The sequence below is a fragment of the Schistocerca americana genome, chromosome 1 (genome assembly GCF_021461395.2).
Source record: "Schistocerca americana isolate TAMUIC-IGC-003095 chromosome 1, iqSchAmer2.1, whole genome shotgun sequence".
Lineage (NCBI taxonomy): Eukaryota > Metazoa > Arthropoda > Insecta > Orthoptera > Acrididae > Schistocerca > Schistocerca americana.
Genome location: NC_060119.1, coordinates 698,739,659 through 698,759,495, shown reverse-complemented (window position 1 = coordinate 698,759,495; position 19,837 = coordinate 698,739,659). Strand labels below are relative to the sequence as shown.

Here is a 19,837-nt window from a genome sequence, read left to right as displayed (position 1 = left end):
ATAAACTTTTTGTAGATTTGGACATTAACGGCAAAGTGATACCATTCCAGCTTGATACCGGAGCTTCAGTTTCACTGATCAATCACGACATGTACAAACAGCTGGGCACACCTCCGTTGCGTGTCGCAAATGTTAAGTTAAGTAGTTATTCAGGACAAGCGATCCCTGTGTTAGGACAGTGCAGCCTTCTTGCAACATATAAAGGACAAACAAAACTTGTGTCATTTTACGTCCTTCGTTCTTCTTCTGCAGTGAACTTGTTTGGTTTCAATTTATTTCAGTTGTTTAACTTGTTTATAGTAAATCAGGTCCTATCAGTGAACCAGACTGTGCCTTCAGACAGTGTTTCTCGTCTTTGTGAAGAATTTGCAGACATTTTTGCACCAGGCCTTGGTTGCACTAAGAACTATAAAGCACATTTGGAACTGAAAGTAAACGCGCAACTGAAATTTTTCAGAGTGTGCAATGTTCCCCACACATTGCGTGATGAGGTCGCAAAAAAATTACACGATTTGGAATCACAAGGTGTGATTGAACGAGTGCAGGCTTCTCTCTGGGCATCACCCTTAGTAATTTTGCCAAAACCTTCCAGAAAATTGAGACTTTGTGTGGACTTCAAGGCAACAGTGAATCCACAACTAGTGATTGCAACTTTTCCTTTACCCCACCCGGAAAATCTTTTTGATAAACTGTGCCCGGGTAAATATTTTTCGAAGTTGGACCTAGCAGATGCATACTTGCAAATACCGGTGGACGAAGAATCCCAGTGCGTTTTGGTGGTTAACACGCATCTTGGTTTGTATCGATTCAAACGACTGCCATTCGGGTGTGCATCCACCCCTGCATTGTTTCAGCAATATCTACAAACTGTTTGTGCGTCGGTCCCTACCGCAGCAAACTATCTGGACGATATTGTGATCTCCGGAAAGACGGAAAAAGAACATTTGGCCAATCTCAGAACATTATTTCAGGTCTTGCGACAAAATGGTCTTCGCTTGCGGAAGGACAAATGTGTGTTTTTTGCTCGTAACTTGACTACCTGGGACATGTACTCAATGCCCAAGGCATACATCCCAGTCCCGAGCACCTCCATGCCATACAAGACTTGCCTTCGCCACAGAATTTGAAGCAGCTACAGAGTGTGCTGGGAAAAATTAACTATTACCATAAATATGTGCGCCACGCCTCTTCCATTTCAGCTCTGCTTCATTGCTTACGCCGTAAAGGTGTTCCGTTCGTCCGGACGACAGAATGCGAATGCACCTTTCACCAGTTGAAATCGGCGTTGCTTCCCAATACTTGCCTTACGCCATTCGATCACCAGAAACCCCTTTTGTTGATGGTGGATGCATTGGATTTCGGGATCGGTGCTGTGCTTGCGCACAAAGATGGATCGCATGATCGCCCTATTGCCTTTGCGTCCAAATTGCTCTCATCTGCGCAAAGAAATTATTCAGAAATCGAGAAAGAAGCATTGGCTCTCGTATTTGGTGTTACAAAGTTTCATGATTTCTTGTATGGTCGTCACTTTACCATCATCACAGACCACAATCCTTTGACATCGCTTTCTCATCCAAACAAGCCTGTACCTCCACGTACAGTGCAGAAATTCATTCGCTGGTCTATTTTCCTCTCACAGTACCGCTACGATATCTTGTATCGGTCCACTGCTAAGCACGGAAACGCCGATGCGTTGTCCCGTTTGCCTGTTGCTGAGGATAGGGCATTCGATTCCTCCGAACTTGCTTGCATGCTCATTGATGCGGAAACCGATGACGTGGTTGAATCGTTTCCGACAGATTTTCGTCGTGTAGCTATAGCCACAGCTGCTGACCCTGTCCTTGCTACCATTCTGCATTTTGTTGCTACGCAATGGCCCTTGTCAAAGTCACGGATCGGGGATCCGTTGGTTCGCCGATTTTTTGCTCACAACGAGAGACTTTTTGTTCAACGTGGTGTTTTGCTGTTGCGTTCTGATAATGATCAGTCCAGGGTCGTGGTCCCACGTCGTTACAGTCTTCTGTCTTACAGCTTCTCCACCAAGGACATTGGGGTATAGTGAGAACAAAACAACTTGCTCGTCAGCACTGTACTTGGTTCGGAATCAATGCCGTGATTACAAATATGTGCTCTTCTTGCATGGTGTGTGCCGAACAACAATCAGCACCACTGCGGAAATTCTTTGCATGGCCAAAAGCCACTTCCCCTTGGCAACGCTTACACATCGATTTTGCTGGTCCATTCTGGAATTCTCGATGGTTGGTTGTGGTAGATTCATTTAGTAATTTTCCTTTTGTTGTCTGGATGTCTTCCACGACGTCATCTGCCACCATCCAAGCGTTATCTGCTATTTTTTGCATTGAAGGTCTTCCACAGACTATTGTTTCCAACAATGGCCCACAATTCATGTCCGCAGAATTTCAATCATTCTGCAAGGCCAATGGCATTCAACATCTGACGTCCGCGCCATTTTCGCCACAGTCAAATGGTGCTGCTGAATGATTGGTCAGGACTTTCAAGTCACAGATGTTGAAGTTGAAAGAGTCGCATTCTCGGGAGGACGCGTTATTGCTCTTTTTGTCCTTGTATCGCTTTCAGCCCCGAGATGCTCCACGGTCATCATCATCAAACCTTGATGTCTTTGCTACATCCGCCGCATCAGGTTCCTGTGCAGCGGCAGCCACCTGCTTTTGCTCCGGGCGATGTTGTCTACTATCATAACTACCGAGGTTCACGGCGTTGGCTCGAAGGGCGCACTCTTCGCTGCCTCGGATGCGCTATGTATCTGGTTTTGGGGGTCTCTGGTGAGGTGCGCCGGCATCTCAACCAGCTGCGCCTCTGTCGTCGCATGGGATCTGCCACATGCCGTCTGCTTTCAGCGACGGTGCCGTCCGGTCAGCACCCTGGGGACCCATCTACTGGCTCGCCTCAGCCCCAGGTGTTACCGATGCTGCCTTCCATTTTGCCCCATGGCGACGCGCCGCCGCCACCGCCGCCACAGCCTGTTCTCCCGCCGCCGACGCCCTCAGTGGACTCGTCGCTGCAACTGCCAGGCGCCTCCCTGGGTCACGCGCTGCCGATCGCTTCCCGTGACCGGATGTCCTCCAACATGGAACTCTTGCCCGCTCCGGACCATATGTCGTCTTCGCCCGTCGGGTGCCCCGATCCGATGGAGATCGACCCTTTGTCCCCTCCTGTCTCTCTGTGGGCGCATACACTGCATGTTGGCATGCACCCTGGAGCAGGTTTTCAGGCGTTTCCTAGCTCCCCGCGGACCGAATGGCAGGGTGCGGGTGGCACAGCCTCGCCTGTTGTCAGGCTCCCCACCTCGTCGCATATGTCAACATGGGGTCCTCCCCACAGTGAGTGTACGCCTTATATCACAGCCGTATGCCGATTTACGGGGGAGGAATGTGGTGTCACCGCCAGACACCACACTTGCTAGGTGGTAACCTTTAAATCGGCCGCGGTCCTTTAGTATACGTCGGACCCGCGTGTCGCCACTATCAGTGATTGCAGACCGAGCGCCACCACACAGCAGGTCTAGAGAGACTTCCTAGCACTCACCCAGTTATACAGCCGACTTTGCTAGCGATGGTTCACTGACAAAATACACTCTCATTTGCTGAGACGATAGTTAGCATAGCCTTCAGCTACGTCATTTGCTACGACCTAGCAAGGCGCCATTATCAGTTGCTATTGATCTTGTAATTCATGTATCATCAAGAGCGATGTTCACCATTTATGGATTAAAGTTAAGTATTCCACCAGCTACGTCCATTTTTTCTAAAGTCTAATTTCCTTATCCTGTTCCAGACCTCACGCCAGCCTGCATGAGCTAAAACGCGTGCCTTTCGGCTTCCTCTAATATTCCTGGGTTGGCTCTCCTGCCAATCCACAACACATATCTCACTAGTCGTTTCTCCTGCAAACTATGGCTTATCTAATTTCAAAGCCTGTACTCTTACAACATCTAAATATTAGCTATGCTCTGACAATTATCAGTGTACACACATAAATATTAACTAAGCACTTGTTCAAAAACAGTATCAGCACGACTACAGCACTAATAGCTCTTTGTCAATGCAGCAGCTTTCCTGACAGTTTTATCATGTACATTTATAACCCATGCAACTACAAATAAAAAACAGCAGTTTACAGATAATTAACTATTAACAATGGCTAAAAGTTTCTGACAATTTCTCCTCTCTTCAAGACAAAATATATTCATCTGCACTGTGTCTATGATGAAATCTGTAAATCACAATGGATGAATTTATATAATAGGGCTATCTAGAAAGTAGTCTTCAATTTCATGCAGCCTGGAAAAGTCATTATACTATATAATATCACTATCCAGAAAGTAGTCTTCAATTTCATGCAGCCTGGAAGGTAGTGGGGGAAACAGAACAGTCACTATACTGACTCATGCAGATGCTCAGGGTGCTTATATCTGTGACAGCATGTGAGCCACATTGCTACTCACTCACCTACAGTAGCTGTTAAAATGAGTGTTACAACTGAAAATCCCACCAAAGGTGAAATAAATTCTGTAATAATGTATTTTATGGCAGAAAATTTCAAAGCTTTTGGTATTTATAGCAAAATTTGTGTTCTATATGAATAGAGTGTGGTGAGTGAATGTAGTGTGTATCACTCATCTCATTTGTTAAGTTCATGTTGCTGGGAGAAGTCTGTAGTCAGCAATAAACGCAAGTTCAAAACTTCTTTCTGTGGCTCTCAATATTCAGTGGATGACTGCTCTACTCAACATTCATTTTCATTACAATGCAGAGGAAGAAGGTCTACTGAATAGAATCATTATCACTGCCCACCTCAAACCAAAAGTTATCTTTACTGAGAGCAGGCTGTGTGGCAGTTATGAAGTCATCCATGAGCTTTCATTGTGGGCACTGAGAGTGTTGCTGGCTGCATGGCCTACAAAAATGCTGACCATTGTACTGCCAAAAGTGGTTAAAACATCACCATAGAAGTTGTACCACCGTAGAAGCTGTACATTTTATATCAGTGTTCATCAGCCAAAGTATTTGTAAATTAATATGAAAAATTTCCTTTCTGCATTCATGTGTTGTGTCATTGAGGTAATGATCAGCTGTATCGCGGTGGTCACAAAATCAACAAATGTGGATTTGATTACAATTCAGTGAACATTCATATAAAGAGATATGTTGTACTGCGTGTAACTAAAATTCACATGAGGAGATAACTTTTGTTTGTACACTCATGTTCAGAAGAACAGAAAACTTTGAATGACTAGATATAGGACGTTCATATTCACAGGACATGCATGTTAGTATATTCTGCATAAGTGATTAGCATTTGAAGCATGTTGGTCCATGGGTTCAAGGAGACACTGCTATCGCAACACCACCTACTGGCAAAATGTGCCTGCGGCTCTTGTTCTTCCTATAAACCAGAAGTAATGAATCAACGTGACTTGAGCAGACATGTGGGATGCCTCGCAAATGTATGTGAGAACTGTATCACCAAATCAGTGAGTTTGAAAGAGGGTGCATTATTGGCATGAGAGAAAGTGGTGCATCTATCTGGTAAATTGCTGCTCATGTGGGACAAAGTGTTTTGAGGTGCAACGGGTGAGTGCAGATGGTTCACAGAAGGCCATAGAACATGACAAGACAGGTCAGGTCGTATCACCCAGACCACTCCCTGAGAAGATCGACACCACATCTGAATGGCATTGCAAAACGGATCTGTGTCCTCCTCAGCTCCGGAACAATAGTGGAACAGCATAACACATCATACACTATCAGGGATGAAGTCCATTGCTGTTTACTAAGGCATGGGTGACATGGGGGTCACCCACGTCTTTGCCTACCTTTGACAAAATGTGCAGGAATATGCTAGACACCAATGGCGTATGAAACGACATCACAGGCAACAGAAACGGCATCAAACAGTGTTCTTGGACCAATCTAAGTTCTATTTGTTTGAAAACAATGGCCACATTTTGGTTCACTGCAAACAGGGGGAGCAGCCTCACAGTGAGTGCATTTGCACAAGACATACACCACCAATTGAAGGCCTTGTGGTGTGGAGTGCTATTAGGTACAAGTACAAATCACAGAAGCACAAATCACAGGTGGTGCTCATCCAGGGCACTGTGACAAGTTCGACCTACATGAATGGCATCCTGTGACCTGTAGTCATACCCTTTTTGCACAACACCCCAAATGCCAATTTTCAGCAAGACAATGCACGACCACATGTTTCTGCAAGAACATGTACCTTTTTGGTGTCACAGGATGTCAGCCTTTTGCCCTGATCCACCAGATCACCAGACTTGTCACCAATCGAAAACATATAGGATATGGTGAAACGACGGTTGCAGTGCTGTGACCCAATGCCAACCCCAAGACACCTCAATTTCATAATTACAGCATATGTAAACAGTTAACATTGGATATGGTGATGATGAACTATTAACTTGGTGTTATACTATAGCGTTTGTTAATCAGCAATATAACTGTGTCTTTTTGACTATAATTGAGTCTTTTTGTTGTGCCTATCTGCAACTCAGCATCTCTGCTATATGGCGAGAAGCAGCTTTCCTTCTCATAATAATGTTACTTTCCATCCAGGATTTTCCATTGTTTGATTAATGCAAACTTGTTAAAGCAATACTAAAATACACATGAATCTTCTGTATTCTTAAATGTAAGTCAATCCTTATTCATTTGACTATATGTACATATGTATGTATGTATGAATGTGTGTTGTGCTGTTTAGAAGTGGGTTATGCTACTGAACCGATGACATTGTAATTTGATTTTTTATCATGTCTTGTGTACAATAGAGGGTAGTTATTTGTGAGTTCAGTGTCTCAGTTATATTTTTTCTGGTCATGCAACAAATTTTTATTCATTCACTCATACTCCCATCATGTACTGGTGCTGCTGTTCACAGTGTGGTTTCAGTTGCCTGTGACGGCACTTGTGTGTGTGTGTGTGTGTGTGTGTGTGTGGGGGGGGGGGGGGGGGCGTGTGTGCACGTATGTGTGTCTATTGTTGATGAAGGCCACATTGTTTAAATGTTTATTCATGTCAGAAAATACAGTCATGATAATAGATAAGGAGTATAATATTGTATCAAGTGGTGAAAATAATTGGATAGAGATAAAAACTGAAGTAGACAGCAGTGAGATGTTCGGAGATTCTGGTATAGGGGACAGTAGTTTGTCAATAAACATAGAAAGCCTGAATGCAGAATCATAACCTATCTTAGACAAGATCAGACAAGAAGAGTATAGGCCTGAGTCAGAAAGTTTTCCAATTTTGGTGAAAATGCAGAATCAAAGATTTTCATAGTGCAATAGATGATTGGAACAAACAAGTAATCAATTAAAATAGGATCTTATCATAAAGATTGACCAAAATAGTAAGCAATTTGTCACAAAAAGTGATGAAGACAACAAATGAATGGAGGAATTTATAAAGAAGGTGGGTGACGAATGTAGTCAAAAGACGGACTCACTCAATGATGAGTTAGATCAGCAAGCCACAGAATATACAAATGTTTTGAGAAGGCAAAACTGAAATTGGTTAAGTACAGAATGAACTCAGCAGAAACACTGCAATTTACATTACACACTTAAAAAAACTATTTGATGTCAAAATGGGTGCTGACAATAGACAAAAATTTGATCACATTATTGACATAGCATCAGAGCAAAACACATGCTTACTCTGTGCAGATGAGGTTTGCGGAGAGGTAAACAAGATGCAATCACTTATTGGCAGGTTAAGTATAAAGTTGCACAACAAGTGAAGAACAAAGTGAAATTTCTATCACATAATAGAGGAGTAACAGGAAGCAACCTAATAAGAGCACAAAATGATGCCTTCCTTAGCAGGGGGAAATTTAGAAAATTTGATCCAAATGGAGGATGGCATCCAGAGGATTTTTTTTTAGATCAATTAAGAAGTGTGCTACCTGAACTGTGGGATAAACAATGAAAAATTTGCTACCTAGCATTGAGAAGGGAGGAAAAAGCTTGTACTTGGGGTAGGGGGGGAGTGAGGATTAGATGGAATGTAAGATCTATCCCAACCTTGTACAAAAACAAATCTCCCATGCCTTACTTTCCAGTCTCCCAACACCTCCCAAAGTCCCAGGTGCATTCCCCTTGTAACTCAATACCACCCAGGACTGGAGCAACTGAATTACATTCTCCACCAGGGTTTCAATTACACCATGTCATGCCCTGAAATGAGAAATGTCCTGCCCACTATCCTTTCCACCCTTCCTACAGTGGTATTCCGCTGTCCACCGAACCTACACAATATACTTGTTCATCCTCACATAACTCCTGCTCCCAATCTCTTTCCTTATGGCCCATATCCCTGTAACAGACATAGATGCAAGACATGTCCACACATCTTCCCACCATCACATACGCCAGTCTGGTCACTAACATCACCTGTCCCATCAAAGGCAGCGCTACCTGTGAAACCAGTCATGTGGTCTACAAGCTAAGCTACAACCACTGTGCTGCATTCTGTGTAAGCGTGACAACCAAAAAGCTGTCTGTCAGGATTAATGGCAGGATATACTGCTAATTGTTACTATCTTCTGGCATTGCCACTTTGTTATAGACAACCACATCATCTGTGAACAGCCTTAGACAGCACCTGACACTTTCTACTAGGTCACTTATATATATTGTAAACAGTAAGGATCCTATCTTGCTTCCTTGGGGTAGTCAAGAAATTACCTTTACATCTGTCAATTTTGATCAGTTAAGAGTGATGTGTTAAGTTTTGTCTGCAAGGAAGTCTTGAAGCCAGTCACTAATCTGCTATGATACTCAATAAGCTCTTTTTTTTTTCAGTAAACATCAGCATGGGACAGTGTCAAATGCCTTCCCGTAGTACCCATGGCATCATCTTGAGCACCATGGTCTACGGTGCTGTGGATCTCATGGAGGAACAGAGTGAGCTGAGTTTCATAGCATCTCTGTTTGGGGAATCCATGTTGATTTTTATAGAGGAGACTTTTCATCTCCAAGAATTCTTAATTCTTTATAAATCTTGATAAGAATTCTCTATGCCTAACAGCCAATGTAGTAGACTGTAATTCTTTGGATGTGGCAGCTCTTGAAACAAAGCCACCTTTTCTGTTGATGGGAAGATATAGTCCTGTGAAACTCTACCCATGGATTTGTCTTCTTTTAATAACACACCATAAATTCGTGACCTTTGCTGTACCTCAGCCACACACCTGATGTGTGATTTTCCATCAGCAGAGAATATCAAAATGTTATCAAGATACATAAAACAAAATAGCAATCCCAGCAGCACTATGTCGACAAACCATTGCCAGGTCTGAGCCACATTTTGAAGTCTGAAAATCATTCACAAGAACTCAAAAAGGCCAAAACATGTGATCACTGCTGTCTTGGGAACAACCAAAGCTGCTACAGAAATCTGGTTATAGACCTCGTGGCAACCCAGGACTGCAAAAACTGTTGCACCAATGAAAGCATACACAGATTCTTGAATATGTGGAATAGGACATTTTTCTGGAATGGTCCTGGCATTTAGTATCCAGTAATCCCCATAAAGACTCAGTGCACCATTTTTCTTCTGGAGCAAATGTAGTGGTGAGCCCAGGGACTGTCTGAACATTGTCTGTTACAGGAACGCAACATCTCTTCAAAAACTTTTTTTTCCAACATTTTGTCTTGTGTAATTCTACAGTAGCACCGCCCAACTAGTGGCCCTGGGGCCATATGTTGTAGCATAATGTCTTGTGCTGTGAGCTGTGCAATAGCGTTGATCCCTGCAGAACAGGCTGTTAATGTATACTGCTGATACAATGTTTCCTACCATCTGCAGAACTGTTTAAACCCTCACTGACTGTACTGCTGCTGACTCCACTTATGAGCCAACTTTAGTCATATTCACTGGCAACACAAAATGTGTAAGAAAATCTGCTCCTAAGATAGGTGGGAAAATGTCTACTACCACAAAAGTCCAACTGAAAGGAGTAGTGAAACTGACGTTGATTATCAACTCTTTGCAACCCAGCATCCTGATACTAGAGTTATTGACAGCTAACAGTTGTAATACTCTGGTGCTATTGTATCCAGTGTGTACAAGGTTGGCAGAGTGTTGACTTATGTACCAGTATCCACCAAAAGTACTAACCCACATTGTCTGTCAGCAATGAGCAACTGGTGCAATGTTCCCATGTGTTTCTGTTGCACTCCTGATTGATCTGCAAGGACATGTGGTTCTGCAGTCTCAATGGTACGTTAATGCAGCACACTGGTCCAGGAACCAGTGTTAGGCTTGTTTCATATCAAGTCAGCATCACATGGGGGTGCCATGGCCTGTGGTGCCTATTGCTGACTGCTTTTGCCATTTGGGTAATCACAAGGCATCATGCTCTTCATAGCCTGCAGTTGAACAGTTCTGCTCTTGCCATTTGGGTAACCACGAGGCATCCTGTACTTCATACCCTGTGGTCAAACAATCTATGATACCAAAAGATGGCCAATGTGGCATCTTGATTTTAGGTGCAGTCCTGAGCTGGTGGATTAGTAAAACATCGTGTCCATGGGCATCTGTCTGAACCCATCTGAAGCTTCAACACCTGCAATCAGTTGACCAATTTTACCGGTGTGGTTTGTAAATCTTGATGAGATTGGGTCTTACTTGGCATTCACCAAAATGATGCCACTGTGCAACAATGCAGGTCTTCTTCTGATGCCTCCAATGCCTGACTGTTATGTGTGGCATCAGTATCTGATCAGTATCTGGTGGTGCTACAGACATTACAACTGCCTAGTCTAGCATGCTGTGTGCACAATCATCTACCCACAACAATTTATGAAAGGGCTGTCCCTCTTGTATTACCAGTGTTAACTGCACCTGTGGAGGTAATTGCTGTTGCCAGATGATGAGTAGCAACTCTTTGGAGACAACACTAACTTCTTCCACCATAGCCCATAAATGCCTCCAGAAATCCAAAGAGGTTCTGTCATCTCTTCACTCATGATACAGCATCTGCTTGAGCTTCTGTTCAGGCAACTTGATGCAACAAGTGATCAACACAGCGTTGAGTGCATGGCAGATCCGTCAGTGCGGAGACTGCAGGATGATATCCATAAGTACAGCAATTACCCTCTGGTCTAAATTACTGACAGCCAATGTAAATTGCCCCTGGTACACCATGATCTTCTGTTGGGTGAAAATAAATTCTAAAATTGTGAACCAAATCTCAGGTTGTGATGACAAAAATGGTGTGGATCTTAACTGTAACTGCAGTACAGATGACAAGAATGAGACGGCTGTCAATGGCAAGCAATATGTAGGTACTTTCGCAGTATGGAAGATATCACCAAAGGTTGTAAGTTCACTGTACCCAGGCATAAAACTTCAATCTCCTGTTGTAACTGCTGGATCTCCTCACCAATTGTAAGTAACAATTTTGCTGCATCTTCCGTGACCATGAAAAAATAACACAAAATGTGACCGTAATTTCTGTTTGTGAACTACTTTAATCTCGGAGTCACCAGTAATGCATGCAAATTACAATATCCACCTATAAGGTAGCTCCACTTTATTAGAATGGAAAGCAACTCAGAACAATAACTCAAGGAACAATTATAAATGCCACTCACACACTCCTGGAAGTACACATGGCACTTCACTTGGGTAGATACTTATTCCCATCACATGTACACAAATGTAAAGTTGTGTGTTTCATGAGAAATTACGCTACTGTAGCCCCAGCTACAAAATTAAAATCTTATTACTGTAGTTTGTTGTGTCACTAATTCAGTGAGTAAGTATCTGTGATGATAACTATCACACAACCAAGGTAATACGCAAAATGTATCTCTGACTTTGATTATTGGTAGAATACTACAACACTGTTATTATAAAAACTTTTTTATGACTAATACTGGAATGGTGCTCAGTTGTGTGGGATCATTATTAGGTCAATCAATGGACCCTAAGCACATACAAAGAGGAGTATCGTGACTAGTCACAGGCTTGTTTCTCTCAGCGGAGCATATTAACGCAAATTCTGAAAAATATCCACTGACAAATATTCAAAGCAATGTCTAATATGTTGAGAAAATTATGTAGCAAAGTCCCAGAACCATTTCTTTGGGAGAAATATATTATTGTTCTTAAGGGGAGTATCAATGCCCTTTCTTGATAATGTTATATTTAACATATTTATATCCCATTTTCTCAGGGACTAATCAAGGTAATAAAACAAAAGGTAATAATTTCAGAGCTTTACTTAAGTAGTTTCTGAGATAGTGGGAAACATCTACAAAAAAAGTAGTTTTCCAGATATGACACTTGAAAGCTGAAGTAACGGAAAACTTGCTTTTGAAGTAAAACTCTCCAGCTTTGTAATCTTTATCTTCTTGATGATCATCCTGATGCAATCTCTTTGTCTGAGGGATCTTGCTGCTGCTGGCGTATTTTTGATGTTGTACTTTTGACCATAATTTATGACTTGGAGACTCACGGTTTATCCAGTTCTTGTAGGATTGCTTCAGTATCATGGCCAGTCTTAATAATTCCAAATTGCTTCAGAACCTTTATTCCGCCTATATTTCCATCACTGAAGGTGATCACAACATCACTGACCTCAATCTTTGGTGTTTCCAAGCCCACAAATACGTCTTAGGGCACCCTGACCCATAAACATTGCTGAAAGGGACATTTGCATTTTGAGTTTTTCCTGTGCGACATTGCTTCAGAAGACCTGAATGTGCTAGGTCTCTGTATAGTGCCTTTATTATTGCTTCAGCAGCTTCATGGCTAGTGTTTCTATGGATGTGTTTGGTTCCTGCTACCTCAGCTTGGTGGCATTTACACCAATCAACTGAACACGAGTTGTGTAGTGGCTTGTTATCACTTGACGTCTTGTGGAAAAAATGTTTTTAACACTGCTTTTTAAATTCCTTCCACGTTGTTTATATTCTTTCTAATGGCTTGGTTGACTGAGTGTTTTGTCAGTCAAGTGTCTGCTAATACTCTTGCTATGTTCATGCTTTTTGCTGGAAAATTTCTGCCTTCTTTTATGCAACTGGCTACCCATTTGTTTCTGCACATGGCAGACACATTCTGATTTGTGCAGTATTGGGTCATCACAGGGTCTGCTGTCATTTATTGATCTGGATGAACTGGAATCACCAACACCAAAGAATTTAGCAGAGCAAACTCCAAGTTGTCCTTGAAAGCACTGAAAGATCTTCGTAGCTAACACACTTTCCATTCCTCCTCTGGATCCTTGCACGTTTTCCAACAATTGTGTTCATGCAATTGTTGCTTTCCATTGTTGGTACCCACTTCTGTGCATCCATGGCAGTGTTTTGACAACACTTCAACATCAAGCACCTTCCCAGTATCAATAATTATGGCAGCTGCAAAAGAATTTCTAGAGTGATTGCACTTTTCTGCCATGATCTGACAAATGCTATTCAAATGTCATTGTTAGCATCATTTTCTTCAACTACTTCTACTGTTGCAAATTTCATTGATTTTTCTGCAGCTACTTTTATTGTTTTCCCTAAAGCATCTGTGTGTCTCAAAACATTAGTAGGAGAGATGACAGATTCATAAGAGCACACAAAGTCTTTTCCAGCTTTAGAGTCTTTACCAGCCCATAGAAATATCTGATGTTTGTCTCAAAAAGGTTATTGCTTTTACATTTCTCATGTGTACAAACCCCCCCCCCCCCCCCCCCCCCCCCCCATGAACAATGGACCTTGCCGTTGGTGGGGAGGCTTGCGTGCCTCAGCGATACAGATGGCCGTACCGTAGGTGCAACCACAACGGAGGGGTATCTGTTGAGAGGCCAGACAAAAATGTGGTTCCTGAAGAGGGGCAGCAGCCTTTTCAGTAGTTGCAGGGGCAACAGTCTGGATGATTGACTGATCTGGCCTTGTAACATTAACCAAAACGGCCTTGCTGTGCTGGTACTGCAAACAGCTGAAAGCAAGGGGAAACTACAGCCGTAATTTTTCCCGAGGACATGCAGCTTTACTGTATGATTAAATGATGATGGCGTCCTCTTGGGTAAAATATTCCGGAGGTAAAATAGTCCCCCATTCGGATCTCCGGGTGGGGACTACTCAAGAGGACGTCGTTATCAGGAGAAAGAAAACTGGCATTCTACGGATCGGAGCGTGGAATGTCAGATCCCTTAATCGGGCAGGTAGGTTAGAAAAATTTAAAAAGGAAAATGGATAGGTTAAATTTAGATATAGTGGGAATTAGTGAAGTTCGGTGGCAGGAGGAACAAGACTTTTGGTCAGGTGATTACAGGGTTATAAATACAAAATCAAATAGGGGTAATGCAGGAGTAGGTTTAATAATGAATAAAAAAATAGGAGTGCGGGTTAGCTACTACAAACAGCATAGTGAACGCATTATTGTGGCCAAGATAGAAACAAAGCCCATGCCTACTACAGTAGTACAAGTTTATATGCCAACCAGCTCTGCAGATGACGAAGAAATTGAAGAAATGTATGATGAAATAAAAGAAATTATTCAGACAGTGAAGGGAGACGAAAATTTAATAGTCATGGGTGACTGGAATTCGAGTGTAGGAAAAGGGAGAGAAGGAAACATAGTAGGTGAATATGGATTGGGGCTAAGAAATGAAAGAGGAAGCCGCCTGGTAGAATTTTGCACAGAGCACAACATAATCATAGCTAACACTTGGTTTAAGAATCATGAAAGAAGGTTGTATATGTGGAAGAACCCTGGAGATACTAAAAGGTATCAGATAGATTATATAATGGTAAGACAGAGATTTAGGAACCAGGTTTTAAATTGTAAGACATTTCCAGGGGCAGATGTGGACTCTGACCACAATCTATTGGTTATGACCTGTAGATTAAAACTGAAGAAACTGCAAAAAGGTGGGAATTTAAGGAGATGGGACCTGGATAAAGTGAAAGAACCAGAGGTTGTACAGAGTTTCAGGGAGAGCATAAGGGAACAATTGACAGGAATGGGGGAAAGAAATACAGTAGAAGAAGAATGGGTAGCTTTGAGGGATGAAGTAGTGAAGGCAGCAGAGGATATAGTAGGTAAAAAGATGAGGGCTAGTAGAAATCCTTGGGTAACAGAAGAAATATTGAATTTAATTGATGAAAGGAGAAAATATAAAAATGCAGTAAATGAAGCAGGCAAAAAGGAATACAAACGTCTCAAAAATGAGATCGACAGGAAGTGCAAAATGGCTAAGCAGGGATGGCTAGAGGACAAATGTAAGGATGTAGAGGCTTGTCTCACTAGGGGTAAGATAGATACTGCCTACAGGAAAATTAAAGAGACCTTTGGAGAGAAGAGAAACACTTGTATGAATATCAAGAGCTCAGATGGCAACCCAGTTCTAAGCAAAGAAGGGAAGGCAGAAAGGTGGAAGGAGTATATAGAGGGTTTATACAAGGGCGATGTACTTGAGGACAATATTATGGAAATGGAAGAGGATGTAGATGAAGATGAAATGGGAGATAAGATACTGCGTGAAGAGTTTGACAGAGCACTGAAAGACCTGAGTCGAAACAAGGCCCCAGGAGTAGACAACATTCCATTAGAACTACTGATGGCCTTGGGAGAGCCAGTCATGACAAAACTACCTTCTGGTGAGCAAGATGTATGAGACAGGTGAAATACCCACAGACTTCAAGAAGAATATAATAATTCCAATCCCAAAGAAAGCAGGTGTTGACAGATGTGAAAATTACCGAACTATCAGTTTAATAAGTCACTGCTGCAAAATACTAACGCGGATTCTTTACAGACGAATGAAAAACTGGTAGAAGCAGACCTCGGGGAAGATCAGTTTGGATTCTGTAGAAATGTTGGAACACGTGAGGCAATACTAACCTTACGACGTATCTTAGAAGAAAGATTAATAAAAGGCAAACCTGCATTTCTAGCATTTGTAGACTTAGAGAAAGCTTTTTACAACGTTAACTGGAATACTCTCTTTCAAATTCTGATGGTGGCAGGGGTAAAATACAGGGAGCGAAAGGCTATTTACAATTTGTACAGAAACCAGATGGCAGTTATAAGAGTCGAGGGGCATGAAAGGGAAGCAGTGGTTGGGAAAGGAGCGAGAGGGTTGTAGCCTCTCCCCGATGTTATTCAATCTGTATATTGAGCAAGCAGTAAAGGAAACAAAAGAAAAATTCGGAGTAGGTATTAAAATCCATGGAGAAGAAATAAAAACTTTGAGGTTCGCCGATGACATTGTAATTCTGTCAGAGACAGCAAAGGACTTGGAAGAGCAGTTGAACGGAATGGACAGTGTCTTGAAAGCAGGATATAAGATGAACATCAACGAAAGCAAAACGAGGATAATGGAATGTAGTCAAATTAAATCGGGTGATGCTGAGGGAATTAGATTAGGAAATGAGACACTTAAAGTAGTAACGGAGTTTTGCTATTTAGGGAGTAAAATAACTGATGATGGTCGAAGTAGAGAGGATATAAAATGTAGACTGGCAATGCCAAGGAATTCGTTTCTGAAGAAGAGAAATTTGTTAACATCGGGTATAGATTTAAGTGTCAGGAAGTCGTTTCTGAAAGTATTTGTATGGAGTGTAGCCATGTATGGAAGTGAAACATGGACAATAACCAGTTTGGACAAGAAGAGAATAGAAGCTTTCGAAATGTGGTGCTACAGAAGAATGCTGAAGATAAGGTGGGTAGATCACGTAACTAATGAGGAGGTATTGAATAGGACTGGGGAGAAGAGAAGTTTGTGGCACAACTTGACTAGAAGAAGGGATCGGTTGGTAGGACATGTTTTGAGGCATCAAGGGATCACAAATTTAGCATTGGAGGGCAGCGTGGAGGGTAAAAATCGTAGAGGGAGACCAAGAGATGAATACACTAAGCAGATTCAGAAGGATGTAGGTTGCAGTAGGTACTAGGAGATGAAGAAGCTTGCACAGGATAGAGTAGCATGGAGAGCTGCATCAAATCAGTCTCAGGACTGAAGACCACAACAACAACAACATATGTACAAAATTCTTTCTTACTCTCACAACTCAAACAAGAGAACTAAGAACTAAACTGTTCTTTTTAAGAGATTTTCAGAAATTATTATGTCTCCATCACACAGATTACAGTATGTAGTTTGATTAAATATTGTTTTCAGTACACTTAAATCTAATATTAAATTTATATCACTGGTACTGGTTTCACTGTATATTTTGTTACTGTTCACAAGTTTCTTTTTGGATGCACTTGCTGGTGAAGAACACTGTTCAGTGTTGCTTGCCCTAACCTCATTCTCTGGATGTAAATTTCCAACAGGACATGTTCTGTAGAATTTATTTCCCTTATTTTTTCCCCTCTTAAATATTCCCTTTGGTAGAGTCATATTAAAGAGGGAAACACAACTCAATGAGCAATAAGTCCAATTATACACTCTTTCTACCTGTAGAAATTACTTGTGCTGCAAATTATTTCATCAAAACATACACCAAACTAAAGATAAACCCTGAGCAACAGTTCTCCACCATTTTATACCCAACCAGCTTTTGTACTCCCTTTAAGTTCTTATGTTTTGGCCTCAGAAAGATAATGAAGGGACATATAATTAATCATTCTTCCCATGCTCCATCCATAAATGAAATGTAAGAAATGCTAATGTATGGTACTGTGCTGAAAATAATTCCATCATGTGCTTTACAGCAATTTACAAAATAGATATGTGGATGTAGACACACTTCATTTTGGTGAAGAAGCACACAGACTTACATCAGTCACATTTCCCAATTATTTTGGAGGGAAAAAGAAAAAGAGAACATTATGCTGGCAATTTTTCATACCTGTTTCATGTGTGTATCTACAATAGTTGCACCATAGCAGTTATGCTTTACATACATATTTGTATAGCTAATGACAGTAGAAACATATTGAGATGAATGTTACAAGTCTCACACATGTGTGTGTGTGTGTGTGTGTGTGTGTGTTACACTGGGAGTATCTCTCTCTCTCCCCCCCCCCCCTCCCCTCACCCCTCTCTATGACACACACACACACACACACGTGGGTATGTGGTGTGGTGTGGTGTGTGTGTGTGTGTGTGTGTGTGTGTGTGTGTGTGTGTGTGTGCTACACTGGGAGTTTCTCTCTCTCTCTCTCTCTCTCTCTCTCTCCCCCCTCTCTCTCTATGACAAACACACACACACACACACACACACACACACACACACACACACACACACACCTGAAATATTCTTCCATGCACAATTAAAATTCCCAAAACTCTGCTCAAAAAGGACACAGACAGAATTTAGAGTGCTTTGATAGGTGTAAGGATTTTCACTGATAGTGTTTAACTTAAAATTGAAGAGGACCTAAGAATGTGAGTTAAGTTCATTGCCACACTCCAGTGACATATTCGGAGTGATATCTCAGGATACTGATGAGTGGATATTTACAATTACTCTATTTAAGTTGTATCTGAAGAATATACTTATTCTCTTTAAGTTGTATGTGAAGAATAAACTCTCAGTGAACTTCTTGGTCTTAGAGCGTAAATACTCACAGTATGCATTAAGTCCAACAGCAGCCAATAAAGACAGCCAAACCATAACACCAGCCAAGAACTGCATCAAGATTATGTAGACAATACAAACAACTTCTGCTATACCCATGAAGCCTGCTATCCATGGCCAGTTATCTTCCAGATTTGCAAGAATTGTCTCTCCAATCTGAAAATGAAATTAAATTACCACTTTTCATTCTTCTCATAAATTAGATTTGCTTTGACACTTCAGCTTTTAGAATGTCTCATTCGAACAGCATATCATATGAATCAATTCTTTTTATGCAGGAGTCAGTAATTGTGACCACATTGGCCAAAGGACAAAAATGGCAAGTCAGTGGCAAAGAAATTTAATAACTGCTTTGAAGATGTTGAGAAGCCTCTTCTTGATGCTAAAACACAAGTTCTAAGATGACTTATCGAGAAAAGCTGAGTAGTATTACATAAACAAGAAACACTTCCTATCGTTCTACAAAAATTACATTTATTTGTTTCATGAATCAGTTTTTGTCTTCTTAATCCATCTTAATAGGTCAACCAAATGTCACAAATATGGATAAAATGAAACACACCTTACACAGATAATATTTATATAGAAGATACAAAAATGACAGTGTGTTGTTATTGTGGTCTTCAGTCCAGAGACTGGTTTGATGCAGCTTTCCTTGTTACTCTATCCTGTGCAAGCTTCTTCAACTCCAAGTAACTACTACAACCTACGTCCTTCTGAATATGCTTAGTGTATTAATGTCTTGGACTCCCTCTATGATTTTTAACCTCCACGCTGCCCTCCAATACTAAATTGGTGATCCCTTGATGCCCCAGAACATGTCCTACCAATCGATCCCTTCTTCTAGTCAAGTTGGGCGACAAATTCCTCTTCTCCCCAATTCTATTCAATACCTCCTCATTAGTTATGTGATCTACCCATCTAATCTTCAGCATTTTTCTGTAGCAACCCATTTCGAAAGCTTCTATTCTCTTCTCATCTAAACTATTTATCGTCCATATTTAACTTCCATACAAGGCTACATTCCATACAAATACTTCCAGAAAAATACTTTCTGACACTTTAAAACTACACTCAATGTTAATAAATTTCTCTTCTTCACAAACGATTTTCTTGCCACAGCCACTCTACATTTTATATCCTCTCTACTTCAACCATCATCAGTTATTTTGCTTCCCAAATAGCAAAACTCATTTACTACCTGAAGTGTCTTGTTTTCTAATCTAATTCCCTCAGGATCAC

The 19,837-nt window shown here is 41.5% G+C and overlaps 1 protein-coding gene across 2 annotated transcripts in view; it reads right to left on the bottom strand.

Annotated features, from left to right (window-relative positions):
- Positions 1-19,837, bottom strand: part of LOC124544887 (choline transporter-like protein 4) — a 253,893-nt gene that overhangs the window by 93,916 nt on the left and 140,140 nt on the right. For both annotated transcript variants that reach the window (XM_047123619.1, XM_047123626.1), the window contains exon 6: positions 18,586-18,751. In XM_047123619.1, the coding sequence (XP_046979575.1) occupies positions 18,586-18,751 (166 nt within the window). The remainder of the gene's footprint in view (positions 1-18,585; positions 18,752-19,837) is intronic.